The sequence below is a fragment of the Microcaecilia unicolor genome, chromosome 1 (genome assembly GCF_901765095.1).
Source record: "Microcaecilia unicolor chromosome 1, aMicUni1.1, whole genome shotgun sequence".
Lineage (NCBI taxonomy): Eukaryota > Metazoa > Chordata > Amphibia > Gymnophiona > Siphonopidae > Microcaecilia > Microcaecilia unicolor.
The window spans coordinates 627,285,766-627,299,714 of record NC_044031.1 but is presented as its reverse complement, the minus strand read 5'-3'; the positions used below and the strand labels follow the sequence as shown (position 1 = coordinate 627,299,714).

General features: G+C 50.9%; 1 protein-coding gene across 3 annotated transcripts in view; it reads left to right on the top strand.

Moving 5' to 3' along the window:
- The window catches only part of LOC115481494 (riboflavin transporter 2-like), a 62,661-nt gene that overhangs the window by 36,333 nt on the left and 12,379 nt on the right, over positions 1-13,949 (top strand). For all 3 annotated transcript variants that reach the window (XM_030220687.1, XM_030220668.1, XM_030220678.1), the window contains one exon: positions 10,806-10,929. In XM_030220687.1, coding sequence (XP_030076547.1) covers positions 10,806-10,929 — 124 coding nt within the window. The remainder of the gene's footprint in view (positions 1-10,805; positions 10,930-13,949) is intronic.

The window sequence follows — 13,949 nt, the reverse complement described above, 5'->3', positions numbered from 1 at the left end:
CCCTGCATTCTGTCTTACATTAGTAAACAGTAAACTGGGTAAGGCACAAATGTCCAGTGCATTCATAAAGTATAAAAAAAGCAGAGGTAGTATGCATAAGTATAAGTCCATCAGTATGCAGAAAACATGAGGTTGTTCTGTTGGTCAGTAGTATTCGGGTAGTATCCGGCGCTCCACTCCTACAATTCCCCCCTTTTGATACTAGAACAGTCATTCTGATGGAGAGTATCACTCCCAGAACCCTGAAAGTGAAAAGAAAGACAAGAAACATTAGCAAGGAGGCAAGAAGGAGCCCTAGGCCCTTGTGCAGCCGCTGGTTACTTCGCCGGGGTTGAGACGGAGGGCCCCTAGTGGAATCCCCCCCCCCCCCTTTGTAGCCGGTCTTATGCTGGCACAAGGGTATTGGCCCATGAATTGACTCTAGAGGATAGAAGTCCGCATCAACCACAAGGTTCTGCTTCATCAGATTGCGGAATGGGGAAGTACATCTGGAGAGCCATAAGTTGGGCAGCAGCTCGGCGGTCAGCGATACTCTCCATGGTGGAGCGGAGACACCTGAAAACTAAGGGGAGAGACAAAGGAATTAATAGGCAGGATAGCAAGAACAGGCCCCCCATAGCGAGGAGGCTCTTTAGGCTGCCGGAGGTCGGCAGCCAGTTGGTTAGGGAGGAGGTCCAATCCCAAGCGCTGTTCCAGGTTTGGACTGGGACGTGAGCCAACTTAACCATCCGGTCAGTTATCTCTCTGATGACATGGCTCTGGTCATCAATTTGTAAGCAGCAATTACTAAGGTTAAATTTGCCACATACCCCCCCCCCTCCTGGGCCAAGAGGTAGTCAAGAGCTAGGCGATTTTGGTAAACTGCAGTAATGAGCTTAGTGTTTTGGCGGGCCAAGACGTTGAGGGCAAAGGCCGAATCATTGGTAAGGATTTCGAGCACGGCCTGTAAGCGGATAATGCGATTCAGCATGTAGATAGGAGTACGGTACCCGTAGGTACCATCTTCAGCCCATGTGGCCGGTCCATAGTAGTGAATGATACGTTCTGGCGGCCACTCGTTGTCCTTCCAGTCTCCTATCTGGACTTTGGGTTTGAGGTCTGGAGGGGACCGTTTACGCCTGCCAATATTACCAGGCCCCTTTTCCATGTACAAGGGGATGCCCAACGTCTCGCCGACGCGTAGGGGCAGAAGGAAGAAACTAGGACGGACAGTGCCCAGGAGACAGGTACCGTACCAGCGGACTGGGAGCTGTTCATAAGCCCTGCGACCGCAGATATAGTAGTAGCCCTCCGGGGCTATCCACTTAAGGGAGGCGTTTCCTCCGAATGTCCAAGTTGTGTTCAAGGTGGGTTCAGTCCAGATGGGCTCCGGGGCGGGCAGGTTGTCCGTCTGCCACCAGGTATGTCGGCTTCCATTAAACTGAAGGACCCCCGTACAAGCGGAATCTCCCACTGGTACAGAATAACGCTTCGATGGCGCTCGGCTAGCGCAAAGGGTACCTATGATGTTGGTTCTCAGGGCCCATTCGTAGGGCCTCGGACGCCGAGGAAAGGTAATGTTGGTGGTGTTGAGAGCGTCCCACATATGCTGTCGGATCTCCTTCGCTTCCCAGGGCCATTGCTCACCCATGTCGGTGCCCCCACAGACAAAACAGTTGGCGATTCCCAGGGAGAGGGCAATGTTTTCGGCCAAGTTGAGGAACATGTTCCGAGCTTCGGGAGAAATGGGGAACTTAGTCGCTGCTTCCTCCGCGCGAGCGATTTCATCGAATACGTCCTGGTACCCGACAACCGTGGTCTGATAGTGTGTGGGTGTCTTCTGCTCCAGGCTCTGGCTAATAGTAATGAATGTTATAGGGTCCGTCCCGGCCCCATCGATGCCAAATCCCCACGTTTGTCTCCAGGGACTCTCCGGTCCCCTTAGTGGCCACTCAAGGAGCACGGTATTATCTGAGCCCCTGCGAATTTCCCCTAGGCCGGGGCATCCAGGGTAACCGCCTCCAGTGTAGGCACACACTCGTTCCCATCCTGAGGTCCGCGTGTCTGCGGCGCAAGGTAACCAAGACCAAGGAGACCCATATCTTCCGTCCAAAGTGAGGGGGCAAACATACTTGTGATCGTTCGCATAGGCCTGGCGCCAAGCTAGACTGCCGCACTTGTGAGACCAGGGGTGTCTGTCGATAGCAACACAGACGTCAAAGGTAAGGGTGGCCACAGTCTGAGTACCACCCGCGATGATGCGGGTAGAGTTCACGTAATACAGGATACCATCTCCCTGGACTCCCATGGAACTGACGTATTGGGGGAGGCCCACACTGAGGGTGACATTATAATATCGTGGCTTGACTGGACTGTGACAGATCGTGAGATTGCCCTGGAGACACCTATGAAACTGCTGAAGTCCAGCCGGGGTTGTAATGGCACAAGCCGGAAGGGGCCGGCAGCCACCTTCCGGGGGCTGCGACTGATGGATAAGGGTGGTGATCAGGTGGTATCCCCCCTCTATGCGATGGCGCACCAAGCGCAAACATTCAGTGCAGTTCTGACTCAAGGAAGGAGATTGGTTGGAGAATGGACAGAGGAGGAGTAAGAAGAGTGGGTACAGCATCATAGATTTGGGGGTAGGTATCCCAGTCGTTGCAGTAGGAAGATGATGAGACCCACGATGAAGGCTGCGATAAACAAACAGCCGAAGACGCAGTGGGTCCAATAGCTGAGCTTCTGTTGCTGTGTAGGCATGGATCTGTAGGTTTACTTTTTCCTTAGGGTCAGCCGTAGTGGAGCGTCGGGATGCTGATGGGCAGTCCACAGCTTAGGAACGCTATTGGTAGGTGCAGCGGGCTTCAGCCTGGTCCAATGTATCCACACAGGGCTTCCTGCAATTTTAACAGCGGTTGGGGTAGTTAGGAGAACAAGGGAGGGCCCTTTCCATTTGGGCTTGAGACAGTCAGATTCATCCCACTCTTTTACCCAGACTTCCTCCCCTACTCTAAACTGATGTGTAGGACTGGTGAGAACAAGGGGGCCTACCCTTTCAGTGTATTGCTGGATGTCTTGCACTACCTCACGTAAGGCTTTCATCTGTTTCACTAAGGAATTCTCGCCCTGAATCTGCAAGGAGTCGGGAAAGGAGGGTAGTGGTGGCGGCCTAGCGTACATCATCTCGTAAGGAGTAAGGCCGGTAGCCTTGGGGGTGCACCTGAGATGCAGCAAGGCCAGTGGGAGTAGGTCAGGCCATTTGGCTTTGGCTTCTTGACATAGCTTAGCGAGCTGGTTCTTCAGGGATCGGTTAGCTCTCTCCACTATCCCACTACTTTGGGGTCGCCAAGCACAATGCAACTTCCAATTGAGGCCCAGCTTCGTGCTGAGCTGTTGGGTTACTTCACTGGTAAATGCAGGTCCGTTGTCGGAATTTATCTGTTTGGGGAGACCGTATCTGGGTAAGATATGATGTATCAGTAAGGAGGTGACTTCTTTAGCCATTTCCGTTCTGGTGGGCTGGGCTTCAATCCATCCGGTGTAGGTACACACGGCGACGAGGATGGCTTTGTAGCCCCGGGCTGGAGGCATATGCGTGAAGTCAATCTGGCAGACGTGAAAAGGGCTAGTGCCTCGGAGAAGGTGTCCTGGCGTAGGACCGGGCCCCTTTCTTGGGTTGTTTCGAGCACAAGTTGCGCATTGCCTGGAAGCATTTTTGGTCCACAGGGACAGTTTGTTGATGTAGTAGGTCTTCTCGAGCAGGCGCCCCAGAGCGTCCCTGCCCAGGTGGGTGCGGTCGTGAGCCTCCTTGGCCACCGTCCAGGCCAAGGCTTCGGGTATCCATATGCGCCCATCCTGTAGTATCCACCAGCCATTGCGTGACTCCAGGCCCTCTTGCCGGGCCCACACAGTTTCTTGTGGGGTATAGATGGGGGTCTCTGTGGGGAGGTGAACGATGAGTACGGGGTCAGAAGAATGAGAAGGGTAAGGGAGTTGACTCGCCCTTTTTGCGGCATCATCCGCCTGCTGGTTTCCCCGGGCGATGGGGTCCGTCCGGCCGGTGTGGGCCCTACAATGCATTACAGCTACTTTCTTTGGCTTCCATACTGACTCGAGTAATTGACAGATCTCAGTGGCGTTGGCAAGTCCTTTCCCTTCAGCTGTCAGAAATCCCCTCTCCTTGTACAAAGCTCAGTGCACTTGGAGGGTGAGGAAAGCGTATTTGGAGTCGGTGTAGATGTTAACAACTTTTCCTTCAGCCCACAGGAGAGCTTTGGTGAGGGCGATCAGCTCCTCTTTCTGGGCTGACGTTCTGGGCGGCAGAGCCATAGCCTCGATCACATGGTCCTCAGACACGACAGCATAGCCAGCTCGTCGAATTCCCTCGATCACCTGGCTGCTCCCATCGGTAAAAAGGGTGATGCCCCCTTGCCAGGGTTGGTCCTTGAGGTCAGGTCTGCTAGAATGTACAGTGGCCATTACCTCCTCACAGTCGTGGAATGGTGGTTCAGGGGCCGGAAGGAGGGTGGCAGGGTTAAGGTTAGCTGTGTCCAGGATCCGTACCTCCGGGTTTTCGCACAGGAGGGCCTGGTATTTAACCAATCGGGAGTTGGTCATCCATCTGGGTCCGTGGCTCTCGAGTAGGCCGCGGATGGTGTGGGGTGTAGTCACAAAAAGTGTTTGGCCAAACGTGAGTTTATTGGCCTCGTGTATCAGCAGACAGGCCGCCGCAATGCTCCGGAGACAGCCCGGCCACCCTCGTGCCACGTTGTCCATGCCCTTGGAGAGATATGCTACAGGGCGTTGCCAGGTGCCGACCAGTTGGGTGAGGACCTCAAGTGCCAGTCCCTTCTTTTCGTCGATGAACAAGTGGAACGGCTTGGTCACATCCGGCAGTCCGAGCGCTGGTGGGGCCACAAGGGCCTCCTTGAGGTCCTGAAGGGCTTTCAGTTCGTGTTTCTCCCACTGGAGGTTTTGGCCCTCGAGTTCAGGTCCTTTCAGTTTGGCATACAAGTCTTGGGTCAGAACAGCGAAGTTAATGATCCAGATTCGGCAGTACCCCGCTGCTCCTAATAATGCCCGCAATTCCTTCTTATTGGCAGGAGTGGGTTGGTTGCGAATGGCTTGGGTGCGAGGGGTACCGAGCCTTCGGGTTCCTTCTCGGAGGCGAAACCCCAGATACTCGACTTCGATCTCGCATATCTGGGCCTTTTTCCGGCTGGCCCGGTACCCCTGGGCTTCCAGGGTCTTCAAGAGGTAAAGGGTGGCTTCTGCACAGTCCGTGTACGTTCCACGGGCCACCAACAGGTCATCCACGTATTGGACGACCGGCCCGTATTCGTCCTGATACGTCTTCAAGTCCTGGGCCAATTGGTCACCAAAGAGGGTAGGCGAGTTCTTGAATCCCTGGGGAAGTCGGGTCCATGTGAATTGCTGCTTATTCCCAGTCTGTAAGTCTTCCCACGTGAAGGCAAATAACTTCTGACTGTCGGCAGCAAGAGGAACGGAGAAGAAGGCGTCCTTCAGATCAATGACACTATACCACTTGGTCTGGGCTGGCACTTGGGCTAGGATTGAGTAGGGGTTTGGTACGAGAGCGACTATGTCGGCTACCTGGTTGTTGACTTTCCTCAGGTCCTGGACGGGTCTGTACTCTGAAGTTCCTGGCTTCTTAACGGGCAGCAACGGGGTGTTCCATGCGGATCTGATCGGTTTAAGGACCCCTTGTTGAAGGAGTTTCTGTAGATGAGCTTGCATACTATATCGGGCTGCATAAGGGATATGGTATTGTCCTTGGTTGACGACTTGAGCATTTGGTTTGAGTTCAATCCAGATGGGGATGGCGTTAACAGCCAATCCACCGGGGTTCACCTCTGCCCATACGTTGGGCACCTCATCCATTAAGGCTCGTCTCCGCTGAGCAAAAGGGGTGTCTTGGACATAACGGCAGTCATTGGGGCCTGCAACGGGGGGGGGGGGGGGCGTGTAGTCTCCATTCTTCTCTCACGGGGCAGACAAGCGTCACTGGCCGGTCTTCAAAGTGAGCTTCCACTTCACCCGAGGTCTTGAACTTCAAGGTGGCCTGGAGCTTGCAGAGTAGATCTCGACCGATCAAGGGGATTGGGCATCCGGGGACATGTATGAACTGATGGGACACCATCGTCCCTCCGATCTGGACTTGGCGTTCTTTAAGGAGGGGAGCCGTAAGTGCTTTCCCGGAGGCCCCCACAATCGGTATGGTTTCTTTCGTGGCCGGTGCTATGGCAGTGGTGATAACAGATCGCTGGGCCCCAGTGTCGAGTAAGGCCTTCATCAACTGCGTCCCCACCCGGATCTCCACCAGAGGGTCAGTGGGGACTCTGCCCTCCGGTCCCTTCATGCAGTACGGTCCCGGGCGGCATCAAGGGCCATCTGCCATTCCTGTTGTTCATCTCGTCCTCGGCCTCGTCTGGGCCCCCTTGTTTGGTCGTCGTTCTCCTCCTCTCTCGTCCGATCTCGTGGCTTCTCCGGGCAGTCAGCCCACCAGTGTCCTTCTTCCCGGCAATTTGCACACTGGTTACGTCCTATGGGGGATCGTGTCCCTCTTCCCCTTCGACCCTTGCCTTTACCCCGTGATCTAGACCCCAGGCGTTCTTCCAGCACCGTGGCCAACACATCTGCCTTCTCCCGCATCCGTCTGGTCGATTCCTTCCGGGCTTCCGTCTTCTCCTCTTGGTCGCGGTATCCGAATACCCGATCAGCTATAGCTTTCAATTGGCTGATACTCATTCCCTCAAACCCCTCCGTTCTCTGTAGCTTTCTTCGTATATCCGGTGCCGACTGGCTGACAAAGCTCATAACCACTGTGGGGAGATTCTTGGGATCTTCGGGGTTTATAGGACTGTGTCTCCTAAATGACTCCATTAGTCGTTCAAGAAAGTCTCCTGGGCTTTCGTCTTTCAGTTGAACTACACTATGGATTTTTCCCATATTGGTAACCTTCTGTTTCCCCTTCTTAAGGGCTGCCAGGTACGCCTGCTGATACCTGCGAATAACGGTTTGGCCCTCAGCGGTTCGGTAATCCCACGCAGGGGCAGCGGTGGGCGCCTCCGCTTCTATTAGGTTCTGTACGTTAGCATGGCCGGGGTTCGCGTCCCGGACGGCTTGTTCCATATTCTGTTGTAAGAGGCGGCGTTCCTCAGTGGTTAGAATGTGGGCGCTTAATTGCCTAAGGTCACCCCAAGTCGGGTTGTAACTATAGATAATGCCCTCCACCAATTCTACCAGCTGTTCAGGTTTCTGGTCGTACGAGGGCCCATGCAATTTCCAGTTGTACAAGTCGGCACTGGAGAAGGGAACGTGGCTGTAGACGGTCGATTCAATGGGCTGGCCCCCTTCTTCTGCCGGGTTGGGGGTAAAGGTGGTAGATAGTCGGACTGGGTACAAATTGGTAATCCCCGTCCTGCGACTGGAAGGGGGGGGGGGGCATTTTGCGGACTTGATTGAGGGAACCGAGTGACTTTCTTCACAACCCTTTTGCTCTTCCGTGAGGTTGCAGGGCCAGTTGACTCAGGTGAGCCAGGTCGGGATGTCTCTCCGGCCTCCGATTCTGACTCGGAAGCCTCGGCGTTATCCGGACCCACCGCCAGGCCCGCGAAATCGGGGTATATGGGGGCGTATGGCGGTGGGGCAATATCGTCTTCATATGTCTCCGCCGTAGCCAGTATCGAGGCCTTCGGGGGTACCTTTCCGGGCAAATCCTGAACTTTCCCTCGGGTTCCCTTCGGGGGTTTCACTCTAGGAAGTGTGTAGGTAGTACGGGGCGTGGTCTCTGTCCTAGCAATAGTAGCACTGGGCGTGGTCTGTATGGCTTCAATGCTAGGAGCGGTCGGCCTTATGGGGGCGGTCCCTGCGGCCTTCTGAACGGCAGCGGTTGCCGGGGTTTGGAGCGTGAAGGCATGGGCTGACAGGGCTTTAAGTTTAGTTTTCTGGCCCTTTCTCTGGTTCACCACCATAAGGGCCGCTTTTTCTACCTTATGTTGGGCCAAGTCCGGCGGGTTCCGGACTACATTCAACCACGCTTCTATATACGGTATGTCCTCAGGACAGCCAGGATTCCCTTCAACTATAACAATGTCCATAATCGCCGCTACCTTCTCATATTCAAATGACCCTTCCGGTGGCCACTCCGCGATCCCCAACCCTGGCCACATAAATTGACATCGCTGTATCATCCCGGCCCTACTACATTTATCTTGGTCGAACACTTCGCTAAAGTGCTCCGTCATTAAGTCTAGAGGTGTGGACCCACCCCCGCCCATCCTAACCTGAGTGCCAAAGGATAGGCCACAGACAAAGAGGGAGAGGGATGGTGGAGGAGTAAGGGGTCTCTTTCCACCGGACACAGAAGGGTCAACACTCGGCCTGACCGGAACGCGGTCGCCCGGTCCGGAAATGCAAGCCCACTCACACACTTTCATACGCCACAAGAAACCCTCCCGTTCGGTTTCTTCACCCGAGCCTAGTGAGTTTCGGGACCTAGTCCGTATTAGTCACTGGCTAAAAGAGGGTGATCACGCCTCTTCTTCGGTCCTTACTGGGCCGGTCACTACGTAGAGTATACTCGCCTGTCCGCCGGGGTCACAGGCCGCGCCGTCGTACGCGTCTCTCACTGGAGTAGGAAAAAAACAAAAAGGTGCCTTGCCGGAACCACACAGCCCCTTTCCAGTCAGGCGGAATTGATCGACCCTCCTCCGGGAGATGGACACTGAAATCAGCGGTGGCCACTCACCACCTTCTCGGGAGGGGATCGATGACCCGTCCCGACTGCAATGGGGGAGGGGAAAGAATATAATCCGATTTTCCCTTTTGTAAACACTCCTGGCTGGCTCGCCAATGAAGCAGCTAAGCGAATCAGAAGACAAAAGGCTAAATTGGTTCCGAAACAATGCAACTTTATTGCTAGCAATGAACAGCACTGAGTTCTCTCAGGATACTGTGTGTCACGAATCATCTGACACTTACATTTATACTTCCCTACTGGGCCTGCGCATTAGGCCCCTTATACATCACAGTAGACATGCGCAGTAACCATTTGTAGTTCTTACAGTGCACATTTGTAGTTCACAGTACATACACACGTCATAATACTGAAATGATACTGGCTAGGGAAACGAAACTTAACATCTTCTTCTACACACACACAATGCTCCTTTCTAGCACAGGAGATAAGGTTCGTTAGGCTCAGAGATGCAGGGTGGGGGTGTCTACACCCTACAAGGTCATCTATTCATATGACGCCTACGTGCAAGCTGGCCTTGTGTAAGCCTTGCTACTACTGTTACAAGCTATATATCTAATAGCCCTGCATTCTGTCTTACATTAGTAAACAGTAAACTGGGTAAGGCACAAATGTCCAGTGCATTCATAAAGTATAAAAAAAGCAGAGGTAGTATGCATAAGTATAAGTCCATCAGTATGCAGAAAACATGAGGTTGTTCTGTTGGTCAGTAGTATTCGGGTAGTATCCGGCGCTCCACTCCTACACTTGGTTGGCCTGCTCCTGCATGCCCCAGTATATATGATGAAGACCTTTCTCACAGCAGTAGACCCTGGATCCACAGTTACCAGCACAATTTCTAGCAGTCACACAAGGCTGGCCTGTAGCCGGCCACTTGAAAACACAAATTCTTCCAGGTTCCAAGCTGAACTTGGCCTACCTGAACATAGTGGTTGCAGTTTCTCAGCTTCAGGGTGGAGGCATTTGCAGTGGGTGTCGCAGCTTCCCTCTGAGCCTCCTTAACCTAGCTCTGGCCTGGCCTTTTATTCTTCCTGGGTCATGCCATCTTGACTCCACCCTTCCTTACCCTTGGGCGGGACTAGGGGGTTTAAGGTGGCGCTGACATTGTGAGGGAGTGTTTTTAGAGCTATGTTGTAAACTGCATGGTATCAGTATGAACCAGAGATAAAATAAATTCAGACTTTTGCACAAAGAGATGTTTTAAAAGAAAAATAAAAAAGAAACAGGTAGCCTGAAAGTTAAAAATGCCTTTTTTGTTCTTGAGAAAAAAAAAAACAGTTTAAGGGTGTGAAAAAAACAAATGAAACTCTACTGTGCACACTTTGTGCCTGTAGCGTCTACGCAAAGTGTGCATGCTCCTCCGAGGCTGTAAGGAGTAGTGTCTGGGTGATGGATGTCACTTCCTATCACATGACTCATCCAAGATGGCAGCAAACAGTGTAAAACAAGAAGTGCCCCATGGGCACCACCATCTTGGATTTCTGCTTCCTATAGTTGTTGCAAACTTGAAAAGGGGGTGTGGCCTAATCAGTTATGATGCTACTTCCTGTGATATCACCAAAAGGGGTGTTGGGTTTGGGGCAGGGCTATGACATCACTTCCAGCAATGTCATCAAAAGGAGTGGGGTGGGTGAGACAAGGTTTGGGTGGAGAGTAGGCATAGCTTGGGCAGATTCTCGATGCTTTTTGACTGGGGTGACCAGAAGCGGACATGGCCACCTGTCAAAAATATGCAAACTAGCTTTGACAAAAGCCAGTGAACTATACTACCTTTGTTCTAAAGTGGAATCAAGGAGAAGGTTGGGAACTGCAGCTCAGCTAGTTTGACTTCAGTGCTGTGCTCTTTCTCTCTCCTTCCCTCTGCAGGCAGTGCTGCATACTCTTTCTGTCCTCTCCCCTCTTCTATCTGCAGCAGTACTGTGCTCTCTCTCCCTCTTCTCTCTGTAATAATGGATGTCATCAGTTCCACAATGAAATATGTTAATCATACTTCTGCCTCCTGTCATTCAGCCCTCTCAAATTTATAATAGCTTCTTTCATATTTCAGATCCTTAATGACTCTGGGAATCCTGACGACAGTTGGCACAGGAATAGGAAGCTACATAATGACAATGGCAGTGCTGAGTCCCTGTCCACTGCTCTTACATACACACATTGGGGTTATTCTCATCGTAAGTATGAAATTTATCTGCATGCATACACATTGGGTTATTCTTATCATACGTAAGAGATATATCTATATGCATTTATCCTCATCGTGAAAATGAAATGCTTGTACACGTATACATGCTCACATTGGGTTATCCTAATAGTGTGGGATATCAGGATAACCTTGATGTTTATATAAGTATTATTATTTTTTTTGTTTCATTTGTACCCCGTGCTTTCCCACTCATGGCAGGCTCAATGCGGCTTACATGGGGCAATGGAGGGTTAAGTGACTTGCCCAGAGTCACAAGGAGCTGCCTGTGCCTGAAGTGGGAATTGAACTCAGTTCCTCAGTTCCCCAGGACCAAAGTCCACCACCCTAACCACTAGGCCATCAACACAATGTTCTGTCCCACAATCATGTCAGCATGTTCTGCATTTGTTTTTTCATATTTTAGCTCTAACTGTTGTCACTTCCTGATTGTCCTGGCATGATGCATTATGATAGGTTGGCCTCTGCATGTGACCCTCTCCCTCCAGCCACAGAAGCCCTTGCAGATACTTGCTTCAGTGCCCTTACTGACATGCACTGTGCCCTGTCCTTCTCCTTCCTTCCCCTCTAGCCAACCTTCTTGCATGGCAGAATCTCCATTTTGGCTCTGAGCATGCAGTGCTCCCTGCCCTTCTCCTCCAGGAAAGCAGGGCTCTCTTTTCAGCTTTCAACCAAATCCTTTACACCCAACTTTTCAACTTTCTCTGTTTATTCCTCACCTACATCCATCTCTATAATAAATTAACCCATTCTCCAGACACACTATACGGTATCTACCTCTTCAATATTGTCAGCCTGTCAGTACAAATGTGCGCAGTCTAAGCAACAAAGTGTAGGATTTGCAAGTGCTGATGTTAGAGGTTATTGCTAACACAGAGACATGGTGAATGGGATACAAACATATCAGGCAATAATGTTTGTAGGAAGGGTAGAGATGGCTGAACATAGAGGAGTACTTATGTGAAAAGCAGTAATAAAACCACTGAAATTTAGGGAGCCTGTGGAAAGGAGGAAGAAATATTTTTATTTCTAACTTGATATACCACATTTCAGAATTAGAGTCAAAGCGCTTTATCCTCAGAAAAAAAATTACAACTCACTGACAGGACAAATAAAAGAGCAGCAGGAAAAAGCCCAGGTTGTGAGCCAACCATCCAGAGCCAACATCCTTTGTACGCCTCAGCCAAAGGACTATTGGAAAAGATGGGTTTTGAAACAGGGGTACAAACATTCTGCTCGAAGTTCTATAGGAAGGAAGTTCCATAAAAACAGAACAGTGCTGAAGAAAGCGGAAAGCCTGGTAGATTGTAGACAAACAAGGAAACCAGGGGAACACATAACTGATGATCTGAAGTAGAGTGGGGCACATATGCAGGCCCATAGGGGGTAGGAAGACAATCAAGATATGATGGCTTACCCATGAGAAGAGGATCTTATACTGGTTTTGTTGGGCAACTGGAAGCCAGTGGTACTGAATCAGCAAGGGAGTGATTTGATCATAGCGGCCAGTGTGGGTGAGCAAGCGGAGACAGGAAGGTTGTAGAACTAGAGGACATGAATTGAGGTTGAAGGGGGGCAGACTCAGGAATAATGTCAGAAAGTATTTTTTTAAGGCGAGGGTGGTAGATGCTTGGAATGCTCTCTTGCAGGGGGTGGGGATGAAAATAGTAACAGAATTCAAAAATATGTGGTATAAACACAAAGGAATCCTGTTTGGAAGGAATGAATCCACAGCAGCTTAGTGGAGATTGGGTGGCAACACCGGTAATTGGGAAGCCAAGTCAGTGCTGGGCAGACTTCTACAGTCTGTGCCCTGAAAATGGCAAGGACAAATCAAGGACAGATATACATATAAAGTATCACATACAATGAGTTTACCTTGTTGGGCAGACTGGATGGACTGTACAGGTCTTTATCTACTATATTACTGTGTATTCTGAGCACACTGGAGTCTTTTGAGCAGCGGCTTCAGAAGACCAGCGTAGATAGCATTGCAATAGTCCAATTTAGATGCCATGAAGCTATAAAGGAGAGTTGCACAGGTGTCCTGGTTACAAGGTTAAATTTATTTGATATATGGATTTGTAGGTCAGGCTACAAGGAGCTCCAATAAAACAGTGAAAGAGAAAAAGATGACATCACTTCACTGGAGGTCTCACAGGTCCCAGTCCCACTACACCATAACCTCCAAACCCGGGCCAGAAGGGGAAAGGGAAAATCATTCATACGAAAAGGCTTTCCTAAATACATACATTTTTAGCAGTACTTTAAAGTTTGGAAAGGAAGGCTCCATTTGGAGCTCTGAGGGGCGCCCATTCCATAGAGTGGAGCCTCACAACCTTAAACAAGCAGTAACGAAATTAATTCTGAAAAAACTGATGGAAGGAAGGAACGACTACAAAATTCTGGTTAAATGAAGAGAGAGTACATGAAGTGGCATAAGAGATTAGGCACCCTGAAAGAAAGTGAAGATACTTACCAGTAGCAGGTAGTCTCCAAGGACAGCAGACCTTATATTCTCACAAGTGGGTAACGCGACCCGCATTGCCCAGTCCGGAGCTTATATCAAATTAAAAAAAGCTTTGTGTAGCGAGAGACTCACTCCACTGTGCATGCGCGAATGCCTTCCCACCTGCCGCAAGAGCGAGGTACTACCAGTCCAATACTATAGCACAGGGGTGTAGCCAGATACCCAAATTTGGGTGACCCTGGGCCTAAGATGGGTGGGCAGAAGTACTCTGCCTTGTCCGACAAGTGATTTTGTCTCTCCTGCATCCATATTTTTATTTTTTATTTTTGTTACATTTGTACCCCGCGCTTTTCCACTCATGGCAGGCTCAATGCGGCTTACATGGGACAATGGAAGGTTAAGTGACTTGCCCAGAGTCACAAGGAGCTGCCTGTGCCTGAATCGAACTCAGTTCCTCAGTTCCCCAGGACCAAAGTCCACCACCCTAACCACTAGGCCACCATCCGCCCTTCCCTGAATAC